Source organism: Monodon monoceros, unplaced genomic scaffold (genome assembly GCF_005190385.1).
Source record: "Monodon monoceros isolate NGI ecotype Baffin Bay Population unplaced genomic scaffold, NGI_Narwhal_1 Super_Scaffold_16, whole genome shotgun sequence".
Taxonomy (NCBI): Eukaryota; Metazoa; Chordata; class Mammalia; order Artiodactyla; family Monodontidae; genus Monodon; species Monodon monoceros.
In genome coordinates, this window is record NW_021703772.1 from 27,157,614 (window position 1) to 27,183,347 (window position 25,734).

Sequence of the window (25,734 nt, forward strand, 5' to 3'; positions counted from 1 at the left end):
TGTAATTTTTTGTGTCATATCTTTACTAACCCTAATTACCATAATCTCTAGGGCAGCATTAGTTCAGCTCAAACGAGTGAGACATCTTTATATCAATTTTATCAATTAACAAATATAGTAGAAGTCAATTAAAATTAGACATAGAAATATTCACAGCTAGATATCATAATGAAGTAGAAAGAGAAAATAAATAAGTCTTCATACTTTGGGCTTCGTTTAACTTAATGATTCTAGCAAAGCTGAGGCCAAAACAACTTTTTGTCTGTCTTGAAAAGTCCTTTGAATAAAATCATTTATTGTCAAATTATATCAATAATTATTCCCTTCTTATTAGATTTTATTTTTAGTTTCAATAAAATATCTTTGAGGCACTTAATATTCCCTTGTGATTCTAAGAAGAAACAGGTTCTTTTAAGTATCAATATTTTTCAGAAGATAAGCAAGTAAACCTCACATTTAGTTAAGGAGAATACCAGGACACTGGGATATTTATAAAAAGAGAATTGATTTTAAATACATATGATAATTACTCTATTTTAGGGGGTAGCTCAAAAGAGCTAAAATAATAAACTTGCAAATTGGTACTAAATTTATTTTATTCAACTTACTCTTTTCAATTATTTATGTATAAATATAAAAATAATATGACATTTGGATATTTCCAAAAGGCTCAAAATATTTCCTTCTCTTGGATGTGCAAAACTATGATAAAGGCAAGAGTATGAGATTTTTCGAATTACAGGCTTAAACTTGGTAGAACTATTTTTGTTTTATGCTTAAAAAGTGTTTCTTGCAGCTCATATTTTAATAACATTTTTCTATGAAAAAGCATCTTTCTGTGACTATATTATTATAGAATGTTATAGTTGTTCTGAAAATGGCATACTGAGTCCTTCGTTCCTTCTTTGGTTGATTTTTGCTTAACTCTTTGGACTTTCTTGAACAGAATCACAATGAGAAAGCAAAGAAGTCTGTTGCTAAAGGAAGAAGCAATTTTAAACTTTTGTTACAACACTGAGTAGGAGTCTTCGACAGCCTCACGTTTTGGCAAGACATTTCTTCTAAACCTGCTGAAAATACATTTTCTTTGGCATGAGAGAGGGATACCAGAAATCAGTGGCAGGAAATATAAGAGATAAGAAAAAGAGTGGAAGAAAATAATATTGAGGTTAAAAAGAAAAGCTGTTTTGGTATATTGAAAGGGCATTACAAGTTTGCTAATGTATAAAGGAAATGATTGCTTTCTCTCTTCTTTCACTAACAGATGGGTGTTTTATCTCTTCATTGACAATAAAAGTCAAACTATGGGTATATCAATATCACAAGGGAAATATTAAATGATATTTGTATTTGTATTGTATTAGTCCTTCCAGGCTAATTGCTTTGTCCAAACACATAGTGTAAAAGCAAGGTTCAGGTTAAGGTAGAATTCAAAGCCCTCTTGTTGGAAAAATATGTGAATATTTGCTCTGAAGCTGAAGTTAAGAGTTAGTAGGTAGAATTTTACTAAGAACCCTATTCAATAAAATTAATCTGAAATAGATTTTCCAGTAGAACCATACAGAACTGTCTATTAATTATCAACATGAGTATTTGCCCTTTGCAATGTTTGGGCAATAGCAGCCAGAGAAGAAACTTGGGGAACAATGTTCTGATTTGGAATGAACATGGGAAAATGGTAGAAGATGTCATAGGAAATCCTTGGGGAGAAGGAAGGCGATAAAAGTGGAATTACTAAAAGATGGTCAAAGGAACTCACAGTCAGGATCTAAAATAGATCACTCAAATCCATATCAGAAGTGTAACTTTAATCTATTAAGTTAAAATCCACAAGGCAATAGAGATACATTTAGAAAAGATCTGTTAGGTAGTCAACTAAAAGATTCTCTTATACGGTTAAATCAATTTTTATCTAGTAATAACCACAAGCCATATGATTTCCATCATATTTCATAAGCTATCTTTCTCAGATAAGATCCATACCCTCAGCAATAAATCATAACCTGTAATGCTTTAAAACCTCCATCTCCCTTTTGTTTTAAGAACTGTTAGCCTATAATATGAGGAGGACAACATAATAAGTAATGGGATTTTACTTTGGCAGCAAATACGTGTGTACATGTGATTCTTACCTGCCCCCCTTTAGGCTGGTATTTGATGTTCTCTGTCGATCCAATTTTGGATTTGACATTCTTCAGGTCTGGCAGTGGTTGGTTGATAAGCCGAAGTTGCTTGGGAGTAGCAGGAGATTTTGGAGGCGTACGTATAATGGCAACTTTCTTCTCACTGGGCACCAAGATGGCAGACTTGGGGGTTCCTGGTGTGTGAGGGGTCCTGGGGTAGCTAGGGGTTCCAGGAGTGCCTGGTGTGCGTGAAGAATAGCTTGGTGGGGTACCAGGAGTGATGGCGGTTGATCCGGGGGTAGTGGGTGTTGAAGTGCCACTTTTTCCTGCTCTGCGAATTGGCTCTGACCCTATATTAACAAACAAAACAGAACCCAAACCACAGTGTCAGAAAGTTCTCCTGGAGACACCCCCCTTCCCATCCATTGTTAGAACTCATAATTCATTAAATTTCTAAAGGGTTAATATTTGTGAATTACAACAATGCTCGAAAAGGTGAGAACCTCTTATTTTTAGGCCCATAAACTGGTGACATTCTTTTGATTCTATCAATGTGAAGATAATACTTGGGTTTTCCTGATTTATTTATTTATTTATCTATCTATCTACTTATTTATTTATTTAGCGGTACGCGGGCCTCTCACTGTTGTGGCCTCTCCCGTTGCGGAGCACAGGCTCACAGACGCGCAGGCTCAGCGGCCATGGCTCACGGGCCCAGCCGCTCCGCGGCATGTGGGATCCTCCCGGACCGGGGCACGAACCCGCGTCCCCTGCATCGGCAGGCGGACTCTCAAGCACTGCGCCACCAGGGAAGCCCCTGATTTATACTTAATTCTCATTATGAATGTGTCAAAAGTATTTTCTTCTTGTGTGATCATTTAGGCGTATGGATCTGCCTTTAGTTGGAAAAAAGAGTCTGCACTTAACGTTCTTTGTGGGCTCATATTTACTGAAGAGTCTTTGAATGACATGCAGAACACTCATTCTTTTGTGTAGTAAGTTTATTCCGAGATCCAGGTGGATACACAACATAAAATTGTATATTTAGATCACATGCTTTTGGCCTGCATAGAAAATTATTTAACTCTAAAAAAAAAATCTAGTTCTCTCCTTAGAAAAGTGGGATGTTATAAAAATTTATTCACAGTGAATCTTGTACCTGATTGTGTTTGCAAATATTTCCTTTATAAGGAAATATATCTTAGCTCTTATTAGAAAAAACAAAACAATTTCTTTCCTTAGAAAAGTAGGGTGTTGTAGCAATATGTTCACAGTGAATCTTGTGATTGTGTTTTCTCCCATACTTTCATTACTAGTTTGCAGTTTGGAGTCAAATCAATCATCCTTCACTGTCTATTAATAATAAAGATATTGTGAGGTGTATTTCTTTGCCTCAACTTGAAATTAACCTCATTTTATCATTTAACTCATTTCCCCTCATTTTCCTATGCTATGTTTCTCACATTATTTTTTTAATGTGGGTTTAAATGCCATTTCAAATGCTTTTTTGAAAGAATAATGATATAAATGAGGATACACCTTAACAGATTTCAAAGCACTTTTGTGAATACCGAACATTTGATAACCAAACATACACACACGCAGTAAAGGCAGCTCTTATTATGTGTAACTTAACAGTAAGGACATTGAGGTTCATTTACCCAGATGATACTAAATGCTAAGCCAGATATGATATTTAGCTTCTTAATATTTGTTGAACTTTCTCTTAACTCTAAAAATCTTTCGTCTAAAATAATACATTGATTCCAATAATAGAACACTGATTTACATTGTTTACATTTATTATACAAATTCTTTCACTTTTTAAAATATTTTATAGAAGGGCATGATTTTTATTTTTTACTACTGAGTATGTAACTTTGTAAAATCAATGAATCTTCTGGAAATTTTGTAGAGGTTAAAGATATAACTCATTAATTTTAAAATTAATGAAATAAAAGGGATCGTAGAGTCATCTGATGTAATTCATCATCAGTGCAGAAAGTTCTTCCTGAGAAAGGAGACAATTAATCTTTGCTTTAATATTTACAAGGAGTGAGCTCAAGAGCGCTTCTGAGATAATTGTAGTCTGAAGACAAAGTAAATCTACCCATTGGTCTAGACTCAGTCTCCTGGATAACCAGAATAATTTTACTTCCTCTCTCAGTGAACAGTTTTCACATATCAAGGCAAAGTTGCCCTGTGTCCTTTTGGTCTTTTAGTAAAAGGGCAAGACATGGGTAGACTATTCAACGGGCAATATGAAATGGGATTTGAGAAGAGTAAAGTGATAAATTAGTGATTTTTATTGCTTTCCACAAATATGACATTTCAAGACCAGGATAATACAACCACATTCAACTTGTCTTTCTGTAGATTCCTGGCTATAACATGTGTTTATGGAAAGGTTTTGATGTTGGTTTGAGTCAGTCACTATGTCCTGAAAAATCTCTTCAGAAACTTATTTCCTCCTCAAATGTATTCTCCATCATGTCATCACTTTTAAATAGCTCAGGTCTTTTGGGGAGAGGGGATCATCTCTGTATTATTTGCTGCTCTACCTAACACTGGTGTCTTTTATGGGGCCTGAACACAGCAGGAGCTTAACATATTTTTTTTTAATGGTATGAATTTGATTCAGAATTTATCCAAGTGTGCTGAGGTATTTTTCACTTCATGGAGACCGAGTTAAAGCAATAATCTGGATGTGCATAACAATATTTACTAAAAGAAACATTTGTGTAAAAGTAAGAGTTATTTCTATACTCCCAGAAAATGGCTTTAAGTTTTGAAAAAGTAAAGGAGGAAGGTTCTGTGTTATATCTGGAGAATAAGAAAAAAACACAAGTATTAAGAAGCTCTTAATGCTGCTGTTCAATAGATACGATCAATTTTTATTGTAATAAATTATGTTCTAGTCATCAAAAATGACAAATTTGCCTGTTTCTTATTAGTTCTGAAATAGAGAAGATTAAATTAAATTACCAAAACGATTTTTAAAATATTTATGAGTTACTCTATGACACTATGTTCTTATTTATCTTGTCATCTCTTCAGTGACAATGTCTTTCCCTCCTCTTGGGCTGAATGAACTTCCTGCCTAGCACTTTCTTTCAAATCTTTTCAATAGCTGTACAAAATGCTAGAATATTCCTGTGTGCAGTTAAGGAGATGATAGGCAAATGGGAGGAGGCAAACTGCTTGTTCTGCTAACTGTCCCTATGCCTTTTAGCTATTGCTATGTAGAGCTAAAATAGACCCTACGTCCTAGATTATCAGAGTATCCTTCATGTTCATTGCCAAATAATACAATGTTGTATGCTTATGAGCATAAGTAAAGGTAAAAAGTCAAGGTAGAATTGGCTCAGAACATAAAAAGCAATTTGTATACAGATACCTTTTAAAAGGCAGAGTACAGTGGCTCAAAGATGTGGATTTATGTAAGAAAGTGTCATTTTGCTTCCATGGCAACAAATACAAGCATAATTCAAGGTGTGTTTGGGAAGCCCTCGGGCCTTTGTGTTGGCTCAACATCCCTGGGGTAATTGCTGATGCTCAATTCCAACTCCAGGTATTTGGAGTTAAATTCTCTTCTCTGGAGATTACTAACTCTTAAACGTCTTCTTTGCTAGTTCATTTGCCTACTTTACATGTGTTAAGGTGAAAAAGAGTGATTTCAAAGGCCTAGCATGTATTTCAAAGGATGTTAATGCTTCACGAATCCAAACGGTGTGGGACACGATGGCTTTAATTATAATAAACACTTTCACTGTAGGCAAAAAACACTGTTTAAGTGTCATACAAAATAGTCACATTTGAAGTGGGGCAATTATATTAAATACTTAGAAAATAGGTGGTGAAATCAACTATAATGTGATAGTAGTAGCAATTTCCAACACTTTCGTAATGGATTTTAAATGACAGAAAGGCTATTCTCCAAATGTTTCCACAATTTTGTAATAGTTTTTAAATGACAGGGATACTGTTCTCCGAGTGGTTCTACAGAACAGTTCCCTAATACTATTTCTTCTAAATAAATATAGAGAAGACATTAAGAGGACAGGTTGTGAACTTATCAGTGGGCTGAAAACCAAATTCAGCCACTTACTAGCTGTGTAGTATTGAACAAGTTACTGTCTTTAAAAGGTCAGTTTTCTCATCAGTAGATTTAATGAGGTTATTAATACCTAACCATCAGCATTGTTAATTAAACTGATTGAAAAATGTGTCTTAAGATTTTAGCACATATATGTGATTAATAAATGGTAGTATTTTTGTGGTAATAGAAACATGTTTATGAAAATAATTTAAATTACTAGATAGTCTTGGTAGCAACACAGCACATAAGTGGGTAATGATTGGAACTTTTTTATATTCTTTACATAAACTGTGATAATTGCTGACCATTACATTATGAAATCAAAATAAATTGAAGCTATTGCACAGAACATGCTATGTTTACAGCCTCACTGGAATGCAAATTCTTACCAAATTGAGCAGGATCCTTAATTTTGATTGTTGATTTTCTAGTTAGATTTTAAGACTTGGAATTCTAATAAAGGTTAAGCTTTTATATTTAAAAAGTCCCTGGACTTCCCTGGTGGTCCAGTGGTTAAGACTAGGAGCTTCCACTGCAGAGGGCACGGGTTCTATCCCTGGTTGGGGAAGTTCGGTACGTCATGTGGTGTGGCCAAAAAAAAAAAATCCCTGACTATTGGTTTTCTCTACTAATTAGTTCTTTCGAATTTTCTTTTTTACTTTAAACTTCAAGAGAGAAAATATATTCTGAAAATGACTTTATTTCAATCCTATTTAATGAATAATGAGGTAGTATTCCTCCCTCAGTTGTTTTGACTCAAATAATGGTTTTAGACCCATTGATAGCCTGGATCTCTGATTCTTAGGACAAATATAATCTGATTTTAATGCATATTTTATTTGCAAATGTAAAATATAAGTACATTATAAGCTACTCCACTTAAGGGATTTAAAAAAAATGAATGAAAACGAAGCCAAAGCAAAATAAACCTACTAGTGGTCCGCCGTGCAGAAGAGGAGATAGAACTGTTGAGAGAGAAGGAGTTCTCATCTCTGTCTCCTGATACGCCTCGGCGAGGAGGAAGAATGGAGGACGGTCTCGGCAGAGAAGAGCGCTTTTCTGGGCTCTTGGTTACTCCATCCTGGTTGGGGAAAATAAAACGACGTTGGGATCCTGTGAATCTTCGTTTTAATTATGCAAAGTAATTACATTGCTCTGGCTAAGTTTCCTCCTGTATTGATAGATGAATTTCTTTTAATCCACACTACTGACTTTTATATACTTATAAGCATTTCTGCTTCAAAACTTAGAAAGAATTCAGATTTGCCTAGAGGTTTTATAAAAATATATTATTTTGGAGTTAGTGCTAAAAATCGATTGTGAAATTCAAATTCTAAATGATAACATTATGATAAAAATAATGTGCTCAAGTAGTCTCCAGGTAATTAATAATTTTAACTGAGAAGTCTTCATCAGCATGATAATGTATTAATCAGGAAGGACTGGCAGAAGGGCACTGCACGTGCAGTATTTAGCAGTGATAACCACCATATACTGTGCACTTACGTGACAGGAATGCTGAGTACTTTACATCCATTTATGATTTAATTTTTACAAAAAATGTTATATGCATTTTAGAGCTGAGGAAACAGCTTTCATCAGTTTATGTAATTTTTTCAAAAATCACTGAGTTGAGAGGTAGCAGAGTTAGTATTAAATCTTGATGTGTCTGAAACTGAGCCCAAACTGTCTATATATTATATATAATATAATTTGGTACAATATTATATATAATATGCCACATGTAACATCATATATAGTATATTTTGTATTTGAAATTTTATTAAATATCAAATAAATAATAAATTAATTATGCATTGTATATCTTACAAAAAGACATCTATTTTCTAATGATTAGACTATTTATAACTATTGAAACACTTAATTTGTACTTGTTTTTAATAAGGTCTATTGTTTATATGTCAAACACTTCAGAACTGAAAGTCTTTGCTTTCATACATTTACTGAATTGTGTCCTTCTCTCAAATTATGTTCCTTTCTGCACCTTTGATTGGCTTGCTGCCTTACCTTGTTCCCTGATTCTGAGTATGGTAAACGGTCTGTGGAGCCCGCTGAGGTGGGCTGTATGAATAAACTGTCAGAAAATGTAGCCCTTTTAGTCGTACTAGGGCAGGCTGAGCTGCATCGTGGGGACTTTGTGCTACCCTGTAAGGCAGGAATCTTTGACAAGGTAGAATTCTAGCCATGAAAGAAAACAAACAAAAGCACAAAATAAACCAAACTATGAAGTAAAAGGAAAATTAAAAAAAAACATGTAAACATATAAGAAATTAAATGTTTTAATAAGAACACATGATAAATGGTTATAATCAATGATAGAGATGTATATTATGTGAGAACAAGAGATTTTCATTGAACACATCTTTTTAACTGGAACTAACTTAAGAATACATATATAATGAGAATATAGATTAAAATATTATTCATAAATTCTATGTATAAGGTCTCTGATTAAGCCATAAACCTTATAATGATACCATATTTGGAAAATATCTTGAGAGTCTGTTGGAATTGTTCCTTTAATAAACACAGCCCTTAAATGGTATATATAATCAATATTTTGATCACATTTCAAGAACTTTAGAACAAAGTATATTTAAGGCCTAATAACGGAAAATAGTTCCCTTTTAAGTTGAGAAAATGTATTTTCAGATTATCTACACTGATTTCATCAGAAAATTGCAGATTTTATATATAATGAGTTCATTTTGTGAGTCAAATGCATACCAGGGACCAAGTTATACCATAGAATTAATAACATTTTTATGCAGAGACCACAGTTTGTATGATGTGCTATAAATTCTAAAAATGAAAGTCAACACTGACTAGATTGCCCATAAAAATCACAAGACTTATTTCACAGGTGTTGATAATCCCTGGGAAGATTGTCGGCAAGAGCAAGTGTAAGTGGGTTGGACATATATATACAGCTTTTGGAGAAAGCTATGCTGGCATGCCACATGTCTCAGGGGAGACTGTTAAAACTACAGACAAGTATGACAAAGCCGAGGACATTTTTATCTTCAAATAATTAATATGATTTAGCCGATACAAAAATAGCAGTTGAAACTAAGATTTTTATCTCAAGTTGTAACCTCCGTAGACACTTCAAAGAGGCATAAGTATTCACAGACTGCACGAATCACTTCTTGTTTCACAGACCCAGCACCTTGAGTGGGAAGTATAACTGGGTCAGCACAAGTCATTCTTTTTTGACTGATGCTACCCACAAATTAGTGAATTTCAAAAGTGTGGCATAGGAAAGAAAAATGGAGTAATTGGATTGCCTCAAATTATGAAAGACATCTACTAATCTCCTGCTAAAAACAAAAACAAAATAAAACGAACAAACAAAAAAACTCAAATGAAATGAAAGATTATAGGTTAGGTTCACAATAAAGATCAATTGAAAAATCAGAGAGAACTGTTCTGATGGATGTACTGAGTTAATCTTGAGGTTTTAGGAAACACAGGAAGAGGATGAGGTTACAAGGAAAAAGGAGGATTTTAAATGAGAAAAAGTTAGAAAGAACGGTGGTCTAATCTCTGTTCTTCAGAAGGATGAGATGGGCATTTACAAGGAAAAAGATTAGTTTTTGTGTCAGATGTATATGGTCTCTGTCCAAGTGTAAGCATTGAATGCTAATTCTTGTTGAGTTACTTGAAGACCAACGGACTTGAAAATTTCTGAAAGATTTTGCAAACAATGTAATCTTAAAAATTACTTTCCTACCAAGAGAAAGCTCAGACTTAACTTTCTGTATCTGCTCCTAAAGACTTCCACTTAAAAAAAATAATAACAATAATAACTATTGCTGTTTATTGAATAAATACTATATTCTAAGCACTATAGAATGTATTATTTCATAAAATTACTGTACTTAGTGTTTACAGCTCACTTATGATATAGGAATTTTTACTCCTCCCCTTATTTTTGGAAAATTAAGGCACAGGAAGAAAAAGGCCACATAGTTAATAAACGTTCAAAACTTGGATCTGGCCTGTTTCATGGCCCTGCTCTTAACCAACACAACCCACTAGTACCCCATCAGAAACAGAAGGTAAAGAGATACAAATCTTGAAATAGCAGTGTGGTCAAAATAAGGACTAAAATTACCAAAGCGATAAATGGATTCTATTGCTTGCCATAAGTTCAGGACTATGTCTGAAAACATTTATATAATAATAAAATATACATATATTTTTTAATCAACATAAAGTCCCTTGGCTGCAATATGATATAAAAGGCTTGGCTGTCATTGAAAATGAATTCCTATTTTTCACAATAAATAAAAAGTCTAAAATTGTATTAGTTTTTAGAAAGCTAAACAAAGAATTGTGATTTACATATCATACATGATGGCTAGGACCCAGAACATTGCGATACATTACTAATTATCATCACTCAAATTATTTGTTGTAATTTTAGGATTCCATGATAAGTCTTTTAACTTTTTTCTTTCAATGAGAAAGAAGTTAAATACTCTGTGTTGGTTTTGGTCTTTTGAAAGTTTAAAAAACATGATTAATAATACAAAAATAAAATTTGCAAAATAAGGAATATAAAAGATTTATAAACATAGAAGAAGCTAAACATCATTAATACAACCAAATTAAAACAACAAAATATTTCATCTCCATAACTTGGTAAATACAGAAAAAGTATAGAGATATCTAGTAATAACGAATACAAGCATGTTCGTATACAGCTGGAGGACATATAAGCTGTAGAACCTTTCTGGAGGACAATTTGACAATATGCAGCAAAAAGTTTAAATGTGGACTTTCTTTTTGAAACAATGATTTTGCTACTAGAATATTATCCTAAGGAAATGCATATGGATACATTCATAGATGTAGCCAAAAAGATTTCTACAGTAATACTGCTAAAATAACAGAAAACTAGTTTGAATGTCAAGTAATGGGAAATTGATTAAGTACATCACTGTGAAAATATAAAATGCAATATTATGTAGTCATTAAAATGATGTACAAGAATGTTTAATGACATGGAAATCTGTTTATTGTTTAATTAAAAAACCGATATGTGGTGTTTCCATCTTTGTTATTAAACCTATAAATGTGTAAAACAAATTAAGATTTTATGTCAAAATGGTAACTGCAGTTATCTTTAGATAAGGAGATAAAATATTTTTACTTATTTTTCTCATCTACATTAATTTTCTCATATTCTTATTTTGTAAAACAACAATGAAAATGTGTTGTAAAATACAGTTTAGTGTTGATTATAATGGTTTATCTTGATTCTATGAAAAGTAAATAAATTGGGCTCCCCCAATTTTGCCAGATCATTATGGTGTTTCACATGTTTTTGTTTTACTAACAAAGAGGCAGCCTAAATCCCAGCTCTGCCCTCACCAGCTACCATCACATTCCAGAAGACATTCGGACATGCTTGATTGAATGCCATCGAGAATCAATCTGGGTGAGTGAATGATCTAAAATGTTTTAAAAGAGTAAACATCTAAAGCCTAAATTTTATCTAAAATTATTAAAACATTGCCACTAATACCAAAGGGAATGTTGAATGAAGAGCAAGGAAAAAATTATTTTACTCACAGACACTTTGTCCTTTGCCTGTTTAAATACACTGGGAGCCTGAGCTGATTCAGCACCTGCTGCTGTTGAGAGAGGAGACAAAAACAACCCCACACTTAGTGGCTAAAGACCACATAAATGCATTTTTAATGCCTTTTGGATATTCAGTTGTGTCAACAGACTAATGCAAGGCGAATTTTTTTATATTGAGACTCAAATTCAGTAACTGAAGAAACCCGAATAATAAGAACATTATAGCATGTGGCTCCCACTATAGAGTGTGCTAATTACTATAACCCAGTGTTTACCAAAGCACAGGTAAGCACACCAAGTGATTTTCTATCTGTTACCAATGTACCCTTAAATTACTATTGATCCTTCAGAATGGAAATCATAGGGCAGTAATCCGAATGCTGCAGAATTTAAGGAAAAGGGGAGTGATTGGTTTCTAGGGTGGGCGTCACATAAGAATACTCACAAGAGATTCCCAAACCTTCTTTATGTAGCCACTGTCATATCTACAGATATTTCTGCATTTTATATTTTAAACTGTCATGGTCTGCCAACCCCTTTCCCTCTGCACCCCTTCATTTCACAATATGAATGACACACTTGTTTGACGTGAAACGGACCACATGAGAAGGGAAGGGAAGAAAAATGGCTTGTCAAGAAGAGAAAACATGAGAAGAATTTTAAGTTCAGTAAAATAGACCATGTTCTACACATGCACTTCCTGTATGAAATTATTACCACATCTGTTACTGTTGTTTCTCTTGCTGCTGTTTTATACTTCTGGTTTCAATTTTAAACTCCATCATCTCTAGCATAATTTCTGCTGATGACTTACCTGACTTGACTTAAATATCTTTCACGATTGAACACAACCCTTTGTGTTTGGGGAAACTGTCCCTATTTAACAATTGGGCTAAGAAAATAAAAGGCATAAACTTGTGTGTTTACTTCCACCTTAATTTTCTTTCACAAGAGAGAAATCCTCTGGAAAAAAAAATACTTATCCTTATAAGCACTCCAAATGAGTTTCAGAAAGGTTTCTTATGCCATGTGCAGTTCTAACACAAAAATAGTAACAGTCTACAATATGTTCTATGCTATTTAGGACTGGCTAGTAAGATTATTCACAGACTCTGAAACTAATTTTTTTTTTTAAAAGAAGCAGTGCAAATTATGCCTCTTTACTATTTCTACAATATAGCTCATTTTTTCTGCGACATATATACTTTGCCTTAAGTCAATGAAACTCATCTTTGGTATATGATTTCTGTTTGAGTATCTTAATATTTGAATAAAAAAGGAAGATCCTAATTAGTCCAAAGATCTTAACTTTCCTTTAATGAATGAAATTAAAAGGCAAGTTATTCTCAGTGTGGCATATTGAATACTAATGACATGCAGGTACTTCACCAAACCATTTGACATTTCCTCTGAAATTGTACGATCCTAATATATTTTTCATCTTTTTAGGTGGCGTTTAGGGCTTTTATGCCCCAACCAAGAGATTCTGCCTGTGCAAGCATTTTTCTAACTAGAAGAAAAATTCCAAGTTTAATGAAAATGTACTAAGTAAGATGCACTAAAAGATTTAGAGATGTCATGTTAATTCCTAAGTCTTAACTTAGAGGAACCCCTCATTCTAATAAACCTTCATCATCAAGGTGTGTGTATAATTATGTCTTCTACTTTCAAATCCTGCCTTACATACTAGTTCTTGAAGGATGCTCATGAGATATTTCCTATATGAAGAACACAAATGAAAAATACTTGAAATTTTTAGTGGCTAACATGAAACCATCAACCTTGATTTTTTTTCTTACAAGGGTTAATGCTGCTCCTAACCCTTTAAAGCCACCCAAAGATTCATATAAAGGCACTTCTAATGTATAATGGATTGGGAAATATTCCTTTCTGACTTAAGAACTCTGATGCCTTCTTTTGTAGACTGCAAGTGTGCCATTTAATCAATGCTAAAATAAAATATATTCTAAATGAAGAGTATCCTAATATAATTATACATTTAAAATAAATACTTTGCACTGAAATTTAGGAATAGAATTTACATTATAGATATTATGTATGGTCTTTTGTGATGATTTGTAACATGTTTCACTCCTTCATTCCACTACTTTTTTAAACAGTAAAAAACAAGTATATCTGAAGAAGACAGAACAATAAGAAGGTAGGAAAATAGAAATAAACCTAAATTCTAAGATATTGGGAGGGAAGGGGTTTATTAAATTTTAAAGTTATTAAATTTTTGAATACTACGTTATGTAGGGGAATTTAGCAGTTTGGATTCAACACATTTAAGAAAATCCCAAGGACAAAATGTCAGCTAAGAAATGTAGTATCACCAGAAAGCCTGGCTAATTTTGGATATGAAAAATAAACTCTGGTGGGAATACCAGACAATTTACTTTTCCATTTTTTTCTTTCATCCAAAAGCAAAGTAATTTTTCAACCACAATTTCACCCCAGATTTGCTTTTCATTTTCCACCTCAAAATCACTATGCATTCTTGGTGGTTCTCAGTAAATTCATCAACATCAGTAACAGATTTGGCAATAATAATATAGAAAATAGGACAAATACATATGGGTTTTTAAGCATGAGGGAGATAAATAAGCAAAATAATGAGAATGCATACCACGGTTATATTCATCGCCATCGTCTAACCAAAAACACAGAATGAAAATAGGAATCCCCAGAACGTGACACTAGAGCACAATGCCAAGATACAATCACTGTTAAGTCTGAGCATGACAAAGAAACAGATGGTCATGACCTCTTCTGCAGGGAGGGAAAAAAAAAAAAGAATAATGATACAAGACACTTAATAGCGAAATTGTTCATGACTGCTGAGATTCTTGGAAGAAAAACAAAACGAAGCTGCTACAGTAATGAGATAAAAAAAAATACACGTCCATGTTTGCCAGCCACATTGCAGAACTGAACAGTCACCTGTCGTTTTCCGCTTAACACAGGAGAGATGAGTTGGTCTAGTATATTTGATAGCAGGTTTTAAAATGAATTTCCTGGAGGGAGAGTGGGCCTGAACTTCTGTTTTTTTAGCAAGTTCAGCCTTCTTATAAACTGCTATGAATAAGAAAACACAAAAAGCATACCATCAGGAAAAAATAAACACTTGGAGCAAAACCGAATGAAATTTCATCAATAATTAGTTACCATGGTTAGGCAGTTTCTTCTACAAAAGAGTAATAATGAATTACTTCAAAAACATTTTTTAAAGAAGTGATTGTTAAATGAACCTTTTTTCCTTCTCACTTCATCTCTGGAGACTGTGCTAGGTTCCTTTTTAGCTATTTTTCTTTCAGGAGTGGAAATTCTGCCTCTCCCGGTTTTAAAAGGCTTTTCTTTTCTATGTTTCTCAAGAGATGGTCTCCGAGCTTCCTTTTCAGCTTTCTCCTCTTTAGGAATAGTTTCTAACTGTTCTGTCATGATGCTCCTATCATCATCTGTGGATCAAAGCAAACCATGACAACAACAACAACGAAAACATTAGTAACAAATGTACAAAATCCTTCATCTATTTTAAAAGATGCAAAATCAAGAGATAAAGGGTCATTTTAAAATGTTTAAAAATGAAAAAAAAAATTCCACTAGGTTACTGGATTTTATTTGGGAGTAGAAAATTTAAAAAGATAATGCACACCTTGAGTGTCCACCCAGAGGCTGTCAGCATCCATGATGGAGTCATCAATGGTGGTCTCGTCTTTGTAATCGTCATAGGTTTCTGTCTTATATTCTGAGAGCCCAACCTCTTCTCTCTGAGGGGAAGCCGGAGCTTCTGGGGAGCCATCCTTGGGTTCAGCCTGGGCTTCAGCTGCCTCTTCTACTTCAAGCTCTTCTTCAGCACGGGGGGATGGTCTCCTTTCTACCTCAGGCTGCTCTAAGGCTGCAAAACGCACACTGTGGGAACCCGACTCCCCCTCATCAGTTGTGGTTTGCACGACAGTGATGAAATCATCCTCGATGGTTACAACGGACTCAATCACTCCCTTGTGTTCACCAGGGCAGGTCTCCACAAATTCCTCCCTGACACCTGGGGCACCCAGGTCAGTAATCTGAAGGGTGTCTGAGCGGAAGAGCAGTTTATCATAATCTCCCCGGGCTTCTAACTCTTCTTCCTCATTCTCAGCCTCTGCTGGTTCAGCTCCAGTGGCTTCAGGCAACGGTTCTGTAACATCAGAGGGCGTGATAGATATATCTGGGGTCTCCTTGTTTTCTTCTTTTGGCAGCTGAATAAGTTCCATCTGGACGTCAGCTCTCTCATCTGCGGCTAAATCAGCCTCTGAAACAGCAGGTGCACAGGGTATTTCCACAGACAATTTGATGGCAATCTCGTCTTGAATTAGAGAAGATTCTGGGGAAATTTCCTTCTTGCCCTCATCAGCTTTCAAGGACTCCATGGTGAGGCTTTCATGCTCACCGCTGGACTCATAGGACTCCTCTTTGTCTACAGCCTCCTGGTGCACCAGGTCAGGCTTGGCCACCTTCTCCTTGACTTCTGTTTCACTAACTTTTGTGCCTTCTTTCACGTGGCCAGACTCAACACCCATAAACGCATCTGCCTCCTGAGGTGCTGTGGATGAGGGGGCGAGGTCCTGGGTAGCCTTGAGTTTAAGCTCTGCTGCCTTTCCAGCATCTATGTGTAGCCCTGAGGCCATCTGTCCAAAGTCACTGATTTTAACATCTAACTGACCCTGGTCAGCTTTCTTTGCAGCAAAATCCAGCTCTGGTTCAGCTTTTTGGGATGGTTCTACTTCAGCTACCTCTGGCACGGAACTAAGACCTTTCTCTGCTTTCTCAGCCGTGAGAGGTGATGCATCTTTTGAGGCTGTCAGTTCTTTGGCTGAAGCTTGCTCATGGGTTACTCCTAATCCAAAAGTTTCAACTTTATCACCAGCCTCTTCTGTTTCCTTGGCATGTTCTTTTGAATCGGCATGTTCTTCACTTTTTTCTAGTAAAGTATCCAGCTTATCATTCGCTTTCTTCTCCTGATCAAACTCCCTACTCAGTCCTGATTTGTCACCAGAGATAGGCGGGGATGCTTCTTTCTCAGCACTGAGTTCATCTTTGACTCTTCCAGCAGCTGCCAGTTTGACTTCAATCAATGAAAGATCCGTGACCAAATCTCTTCGTGCTTTATCATCAGTGCCTTCATAAAAGGAACCACTCTCCCCAGATAAATTCTCACTGTCTTGAACAGGTGATGGGAGTGGGACTGTGTATTTATTGAACACACAGTAGCCCAGGTCTTCGAGCTGACTGTCAGTTTTAACAATGACGTGGTTTTCATCAGTGACAGGGGGGAAGCCAGTACTACTCTCCTCCACCACAGTCTCTGATGGGACTGATTTTCTCCTGGCAACCTCGGCATCTGCACTCATGGAAGCTAATCTTGACCTTGTGCCTGCCAGGTCTAGCATCTCAGGCAGGTCAGGTGCCATGACAGTACCATTTTTGTAATAATCTTTGGCTAGGAAAGGTGACTCACACGATGGCTCGACTTGGGTGTTTTCCTCTCCAGTAGCTTTTTCCCCCTTTATCTGTTCTTTTTCTTCTTTGCTTTCTGTTGGGAAGCAAGGGGCTTTGTCCACTGCAGGTGTCGTGGCTGGAAGGTAATCATCTCCTTCGTCCATACTTCCACTAGTGTTGGTTAGAATATCAGAAGCAAGGGGAGAAAGATCATGCCCCCGACCAAAGTTAAATCCAAGGGCTATGGAATCCAGGCAAGACATGGGCAAATTGATTGACATGCTTCTTTGCTCTATTGCAGACCTACCACCAAGTCCTAAACTCCTGCTCAGTGTCAAATCATCCTTATTCTTACTGTGGAGATCCCTTTTCTCCCCATACACTTTTGGATCAATAGTGAACATTCTTTCTTGAGGAGAAATGGGTTCTTCAGGTAAGTCAGATGGATAACTCTGTGCAAGAGTGCTGTAGCCTCCTTCTTGTGCTACAGCACTGGGCTGGGAGTCTTTCTCTGCCATAAGTGCCTTGTCGCCGTTTTTATACATGGAAGATACGGTATCAAAAGACTCTTGGGCACCTTCTCTTGTGTCACTCAGTTCATAGTAATCACTGCCTGGCTGGATACTTTTTGTCACTTCTTCTTTCAAGGCAGATGTTTCAAAGTACTTGGACATTCCTGACTTATCTTCATAAAATGGCATGTCAAGCTCAGCTGATGTTACAGCTCCAACTCCTTCAACATTATCTTTGTCAGCAACTTTTTCTTCAAAAAGCTCCTGGGTGGCACTCTTTTCACTTAGTGCAGCTGGTTCAGTCACGACTTCTTCTGGTGTCTTAGAGGTCACGGCTGAATCGGTAACTGCTTGCTCCAAACTTACAGGGAATGAGTCCTGTTTTAATATATCTGTGGGAAGCTCCTGGCCTTTCGGTTCTTCTTTGGAGTAAGTGTGCTCTGTGGAGGGCTGAATTACACCTGTTTCTTCATCTGTCAATTTTGGGGCTTCACTCTCTTTTGACACAGCTTCTTCGTCAGAAATGGTTGTTTGTTCTTCAAGCTTTAGGTGAGGTTCCTTTTCAGTAAGCATAGATTCCTGCTCACTGAAGGTGGGAGTCTCTTTTATCTGCACACTCTCTTGCTTTGTTGCCCCTTTCTCTTCTCCTAAACCTTTCTCCGGAACATAGTCTTCCACAATCGAAATGTGAGCATCTTTGGGTGATGTAACTGCCTCTGAGGCTGGTGCTTCTGCCATTTTGTCAGGTTGATCCATATGGGGCTCTTCAACTTTAGAACTATCTTTGGCAGTCGCTGGGCTACCAGTTTCTTCCAAAGATTTTTTGTCATCTGGCTGTAATAGGGCGGGGGCAAAGGGTGATGCTGCTGCAACAATGTCATTCTTTGTGACATCAAAAGGAAGAGTGAAGCTTCCACCCTGAAAGGGACTTGGCATGGGAGAATCAAATTGTTTCCCTTCCCATTTTGGGATGTCCTCAAGTACGTCTTTTTCCTTCATGGGTGTTAGGGGGCCAGGAGATACCGGAGCAACTAAACCCCACTCGTCCTTTTTTGCTTCTATTGGCATTTGGATGAACCAGTCCTTTTGCTCTTTTGCAGCTGAAGGCTCTGTGGGAAGGCCAATACCAGGTACCACTCGGCTCGGTTCTGTCTTCTGTTTTGTGTCTTCTAGGCTGGCACCCAGAGTATGCCCAAACAGAGTGGGAGGTACTTTTTCTTCTTCTGTGTCTTGCATGTCCTTTTTATCAGGGGAAGTTTTAGTTGTCTCAGGCTGAGAAACTAAGGCAGCATGTTTAAGGTCTTCACCAGGTTTACTTTCTTCCTCTGACTCCTTTTCCTCCTTGTCTAATGGCTCGGCTGGAGAGGGAGTCAATTCCTGTTGATCATGAAACTCCATCTTCGAGGCTGTAAGCAAACCTGAAGTAATTGGGTTGATTTTTAAACAAATAATAGGCAAGTGCTTTCAGGCAGTAAGCTTAAAATTGTATTTTGAAATGGCAAATGAATGGTAGGGTATAAAGAAAAACTATGAAACATGCAAGCATGCTACTCATTTAAAAATCAATATGAAAATGTCAGGACTGAGATATATTTGTATGATTGCTAAAATGAACTCCCGTTGTGAATTAATGTGTACATAAGTTGTAAAAAGAGTATATTTTGAATACTCTTTTTTCCTTTGTTTGGTCTCTCTAAACAGTATGTGATGTCTACTGTAGTAGAAAAAAAATTTCATGTGCCTTCTACAGATAAAATTACAAATTAAAGAATATTGAATAAGTACTTACATTAAGGTACAAAAGAATCTATATAGTAATCTAAATATGGGAAAGAATTGATTTCTACTGACCTTTTTCTTTTGTTTTCCAACTTGCAAGTGAATTTGCAGGCCATGGGCAGAAGGACAATTAAGTTATAGTTATATGTGTTAAATAAACTCAGTTAACTGGATTGACAAGTTCCAGGACCAATCTTGGGGGCACTGAAAGGTTACTAGAATAAATTTTTAGAAGTCATCTGAGATTAAATTTCGGTAATACAAATAAATGATTACTACTGACTTTATATGATATGACCTAAATATTGACAAGTCAATTTCTATCACATATCAAAATTCTTCAGTCCTAATCATTACTTACTCTGTATGGTAGATGTAAGAAAATCTGAATTATACTGATAATACTGGGAAGTCATGTAACTAACAAAATTTTAAAGAGTCAACTATTAAAATTCTTTCTCTCTTTGGTCATGACCTCATTCTCTGGAATGTGACCAACTGGCGAAGCACTGACCAGTATTGGCTTTAGAGATGCTTCACAGAGATTAAAGGACTCTTTTTAATTTTTATTTGTTCACCAATCCAAAAGGCTTCAGAGTCTCAATTGTATTTTAAGGTCAAAGTTATTTCACTGTGGTGAATAGGGCTAAATGAAATTATCTGGAAAATAAAACTCAGTCATCTCCTGAAGAGCAAGTGAATGGATGATTATTGCCTTATATACTTGTGTGTCTTGTTGTCACAATAGAAAAGAAATACTATACAAACTTTCTAATAAAGATTAGATGAATGAAAACTCAAGAGATATGGTGATTATCAAAGGAGTTGGCTGCCATGGAAAGGAAATGATATGAGAAGCATCAGCAGGCACTTTTAAGGAAACCAAACCAGTATTCACTGAAGCATAAAAAAATATAGCACACTGCGGTTGCAAACAAAAACGATTCTACCGTTTAAGCCTGTATGTGCCAAAATCCGTCTCTACAGTCTGAAAGAAAAGCATATGAATTGCTGTCCCCCAAAATAAAAATAAAAATATACATGTATTAGCAATGTGACTGGCAAACATTTGAGATGAAGAGCGGGGGCGGAAAAAAGCTCACATAGTGTCATCAGCCTGGCTGCAAAGCGTACTGTATCACGGCAAAGTGAAACCAGGAATCAGCAGCAGCAGTGGAAAATCAAGCTGCCACACAGCACCTGCACAAGCCACACTCTCTGCTCGTTAAGTCTCAAACAGTGGTTTTGGGATCATGAGAAGACCCAGCAATGGAATAGCATTGGAAAGGCATCAGGTTGGTAAGCTGCTGGAGAGATCTATCTTTTGCAACAAAACACATGCAAATCCTAAGAAAGACACACCTTCCTCGGCAGAGGAAGGGGTTTTTACTTCTGGAGACACCTCCGCGACCTCTTTTATACTTTTCTCCTGTGGGGTCCCTGCTGGGGCGCTCTCTTCAGGAGCTATTTGGGCCTCCGCACTAGACTCCACTTGGCCCTCACTGAGGCCCTTGGGCTGGTCTGAGGCCTTGGCAGCCTCACACTCTTTCCCAGGAAGAGTGGCAGGTTTCTCTTCCTCGGCCATTGGACTCGCTAGCATTTCTTCTTCTTAGGGAGGAAAAAGATGTTGACATCATGACCACAGAAACATACATGAAACAACAGAAATATTATTCAAGGAACACTTTCAGCTCGATTATATTGACCTCACAAGAACCTCTTTTACCATTTGGATGTGCAAATTAATATCCTAATGCAATGCTTGGAAAATTATTATGTATAATCTGCAAATCATGATGCCTTTTACAGTCTCATGAAAAGGCTCTTTATTTTAAAACTTGAGAGCTGAAAGGGTTTTATTGCACTATTACCCTCAGTGGAAATGGCAGTAAGTTGTACACAATGTGGAAAGCTGGCTGGAAATAAGAGATGGTACTGCCAGATAACAGATGGTTGTGAAAAGATAGAAGCATTGATGTGCTGAAACAAACCTTTAAATTTGTTAGACATGTGCTGTTTTCTCCAATGCAGGAAGCCCCTACATACGAATTTCTGGTTACTTAATTTAAAACACGCAAACTTCACTAAAGAAATCTTTGGGAATAAAAAGCCTGGTCTCAAAATAATATCCAATCAACTACCTTATTATCAGCTTTATCATGAAATCCATCAAAACTCTTTAAAATATAATTTATTTAGTATTTTTAAGGCCAAAGACTACCAAACTTAATTTTACCTTCATTGCATTATATGACTGGAGTATGTAAAAATTTTCAAGAAGTAAAATATTTTGAAAAACAAGGTCCAGGTAAGAGTTAATTTCACTACTATTTAGAGAAGTCTACCTCTGGGACATGACTGTTATCAGATTGTTCAAACCACTGAAATATCAGTAATATAGTTCTTGTATAGTTCTCTTTGACACTGAAGAAAGAAAATGTGCATATCATAAAGCCTCATTTCTGCAACTCAAAACAAAACCACCAAGGAAAGATAATTGAGTGGAAACAAAACTGCCAAAATATCCTCCCCAAAGATGTATATCACACAGAAGAATGTTAACAATTAAAACGTAAAAAACAAATTTATGAAGGCCATGAATTATCGTGTTCATTTGTTTCTCATTTACACTTCAAATGTCAGTAAAATAAATCCCATTTTATTGCTTACGAAATTAGAGGGAGGGACTTCCTTGGTGGCACAGCGGTTAAGAATCCGCCTGCCAATGCAGGGGACACGGGTTCGAGCCCTGGTCTGGGAAGATCCCACATGCCGTGGAGCAACTAAGCCCATGCGCCACAACTACTGAGCCTGATCTCTAGAACTCGCGAGCCACAACTACCAAGCCAAGGGGCTCTCTAGAGCCCGTGGGCCACAACTACTGAGCCCATGAGCCATAACTACTGAAGCCTGCAGGCCTAGAGCCCGTGCTTCACAAGAGAAGCCACCACAATGAGAAGCCCGCGCACCACATAGAAGAGTAGCCCCTGCTCGCCACAACAAGAAAAAGCCTACACGCAGCAATGGAGACCCAATGCAGCCAAAAATAATAAATAAATAAATTTATATATACAAAAAAAAGAAATTAGAGGGAAATATATAAGCTGTTTTCTAGTTCTGCAAATGAATGACTCTTATGAAATTCCTATGAAACGATTATACATTGTTTAAGTGGACCTATGAGAAAGACTACAGATGGAAAGAAATTTTTTGAGAAGTATTAAAATCCTTAGAGGGGGAAAAGAAGAAGACTACTTCTATTTTCTCACATTTAGCACTCAGAAACTTTCATTGTTGTAATTTAATTATGTCAGTAACATTTTAAGCATTCAGATTCTAACTCATTATTAAGGCAATTTTTATAATGCCATAGAATTAGACATTTTGATTAAAGCTAAGAGACTTTTAATATAGCTGCTTTAATAGAGCACCTTACTGGATGAAATCTTATCAACTTAATTTACATGTTTTCCAAATCATGTAATTTTTTAGCTTTCCATTTTGTCTAAATCATGTCTATTTCCACACCTGTTCTTTATTTAAAAATTCACATAGTTTTCTGAATTGTCTTAAGTTCACTTAGCTGTGCTCAATATGGGTTATATTTCTCCACCAGAGTGTCTGAGCCATTGGTGCTCTTGCCTTGGAACTCTCTGCCCTTATATTAAATATTGTGCCATATAAAAATAAACTCTTCATTTAAGCAAGTTATCTTTCCTCATTTGAAAATAACTTCTTCACCTAAGCAAAAAAAAAATTGAGCTCTATTTTTTTTCCTTATAAAACTACCTTGTTAGAATGAGACAAATTGCAGCCCACTGCCCACTTATTTTATCCTCACCAGAGCCAACGATACATAGGGTCTCCACCTTCATGAGACTGGAATGACAAAAGCTTTGGAACATTTCCCTCATTTTAGCTCACTTCTACTTATTTGAAGCAAGATTTAGGTCACCTAGGGAAGCCTCTGTAGTTTCTGTAGATGATTAAGTGATTTGGAGAAATAAATTCATTCCATAACATTTATTCTACCCTGAACAGACCTTTCTCTTTTAAAGAGCTATCACATTAACATAGCACTAAAAAGAAACCTAACTCTATTGAAGTCTGGTCCTGGAAATAGTACGTATCCAAGAGGATAAAATTATATTAAAGTTCATGTTCTCTGGTTTCGGTAAGAGAATATATTCTTCCCCCACTGATTTATTTGCAAGGGGCAGAAAGAAGTCATACTTTATTTGAACTTTTTTTGCTTCCTTCTCAGAAGCCGTGAAATAAAAAGGAAGTACTCACATGTCTCAAATAAGGCTTCTTAGACATAAATTGTTGAGGCATTTGGATGGACTGAGCTATATAGGGACTTCACTTTCATATGGAGAAAGCAGGCTCCTGTCCCTCCCACTCCACACATGAAGGCACACTTAGTGTGATGCATGTGGTCAGAGCTGCAGGCAGGGGAGGGGGAGCAAAAGGGGACCATGCTTGGTTCACCTTTCTCCTGGTCTAAGTGGGCCTCTGCACCCTGCGCTGGGACACTGGGGAGCACACTAGAGGTAGTCCACTGTGAACTGAACAAAGGATTCTCATAGTACTCCCCATCGGAATTGGAAGGGTCATCATCAGGCACAGACACCGAGATGGTGGAGGGGGCTAGGAGCCTACGCCTCTCCCCACTGGTGGAAGGTTCCTGGCTGGGCAACCTGTGTAGAGGACCCACTTGATCCTCAGCCCCTTCATCTACAAACAGGCACACAGGAAGAAACTGCAGGAAAAACTGGACAAGACAGACACAAGACCAGACAGACGAGACAGACACCTGCATGAGGACACGGGGCCATGGAAGCAGCAGAGCAGGATGGAGGATGGGAGACAGTGAAGTCTCATGCTTCAGTAGCCACTGCATTTCAGCTATCCCTTCAGTAATCTTGCCATTGATCTAAATGAATCAAATGCTCTGACACCCCCACTGTATAATAGAAATTATCTTTACATTCCCCTCAAACAAGTTAAAACAACAACAGGACACTGGAATAGAAACAAAGCACTATCAAACAAATACATTTGTTAGAAGAAATTCTTTCAAGTACATAAATTTTCCTCATGCTTTTATCAATATATTTATAAGTTAAAAAAGAGGAAAGCTGTTAGGATCTGATGCCTGCACAATTATGGGGGAAATCCGTCCTGTTGACGTACAACCTTAATTATCCAGTATGCTCACATGGTTAGCATTTTGGTTGATTTAATTTTTAGTTAATGACTTCAACCAGAAAGTAATTTTTAATTTCAGTCCTGTTAAGAAAAATCTAGAATGCATTATCTTTCTTTCCTGTCTTGCTTAGGGGAGCACAGTTGGCACAGCTTTTTCTTCGGATGCAAACTCCTAGGCATCTTTTTAAACCCTGGTTCTCATTTGCATGACTGTGAAAATATTAGAAAGTTTTAGAAAGTACCTAGCAATATACAGTTGTTTTCCTGTGTTCTGCTTCTCTTCTGAAAGCTTAATAGAGATTACAATTAGCTGAGAATTTCTACTGAGTTGGCTTCAGATTCATCAGTATTTTATTCAATGCAGTTTCACTTGCACTACTGGCTTCTGACTGTTTTTATACCTCAAACACCTCATTGCATATTTCTCATTGAAATGCCAAAGGAACTGCTCTCACTTCTCTCCTTTCCTGTGTCTTGGCTTAGAAATCTGCATTATTTAAATATACTTCCTTAGTTACACGAGTGTAGATCAATCCGTTTGCTTAGCACTTGGATTCTTGCATATTTCAATGAGCCTCAAGGATGATGACAAAGAACAATATTTGGCTGCTGATGTAGTGCAGACACTACACCTCAGGCCTGCATGGCAGGTTACTAAATTTGCTAATCACTATTTATTTACTTATATAGAGAAATAATTTTAGAATTTTGTGATTTTCAAAATTTGTACTATCTATATAATTTTTATTTCTATCAAAATTTGAGTTGACAAAATTACAGCAATAATTTGAAAATGCACTGTGTTTTTAGGGCAATAACTTATTTTCAGCAAACTGAGTACTGACAGCTGGAAATGAACCTGGAATCATAAGGATGCTAAAATAACATTTTGAAAGGAGAATACTTTTAATCTTTT

General features: G+C 36.4%; 1 protein-coding gene across 7 annotated transcripts in view; it reads right to left on the bottom strand.

The window, feature by feature from the left end:
- MAP2 (microtubule associated protein 2) overlaps positions 1-25,734 on the bottom strand; it is a 210,050-nt gene that overhangs the window by 19,633 nt on the left and 164,683 nt on the right. For 2 of the 7 annotated variants that reach the window (XM_029225969.1, XM_029225968.1), the window contains exons 8-13: positions 15,491-19,234; positions 15,087-15,293; positions 14,779-14,913; positions 11,824-11,885; positions 7,156-7,303; positions 2,133-2,473 (exon numbers count right to left, since the gene is read on the bottom strand). In XM_029225969.1, coding sequence (XP_029081802.1) covers positions 2,133-2,473; positions 7,156-7,303; positions 11,824-11,885; positions 14,779-14,913; positions 15,087-15,293; positions 15,491-19,234 — 4,637 coding nt within the window. Of the gene's footprint in view, positions 1-2,132; positions 2,474-7,155; positions 7,304-8,250; positions 8,422-11,823; positions 11,886-14,778; positions 14,914-15,086; positions 15,294-15,490; positions 19,247-25,734 lie in introns of all 7 variants that reach the window. The other 5 variants (XM_029225966.1, XM_029225967.1, XM_029225972.1 and 2 more) reach the window with 3 other exon arrangements.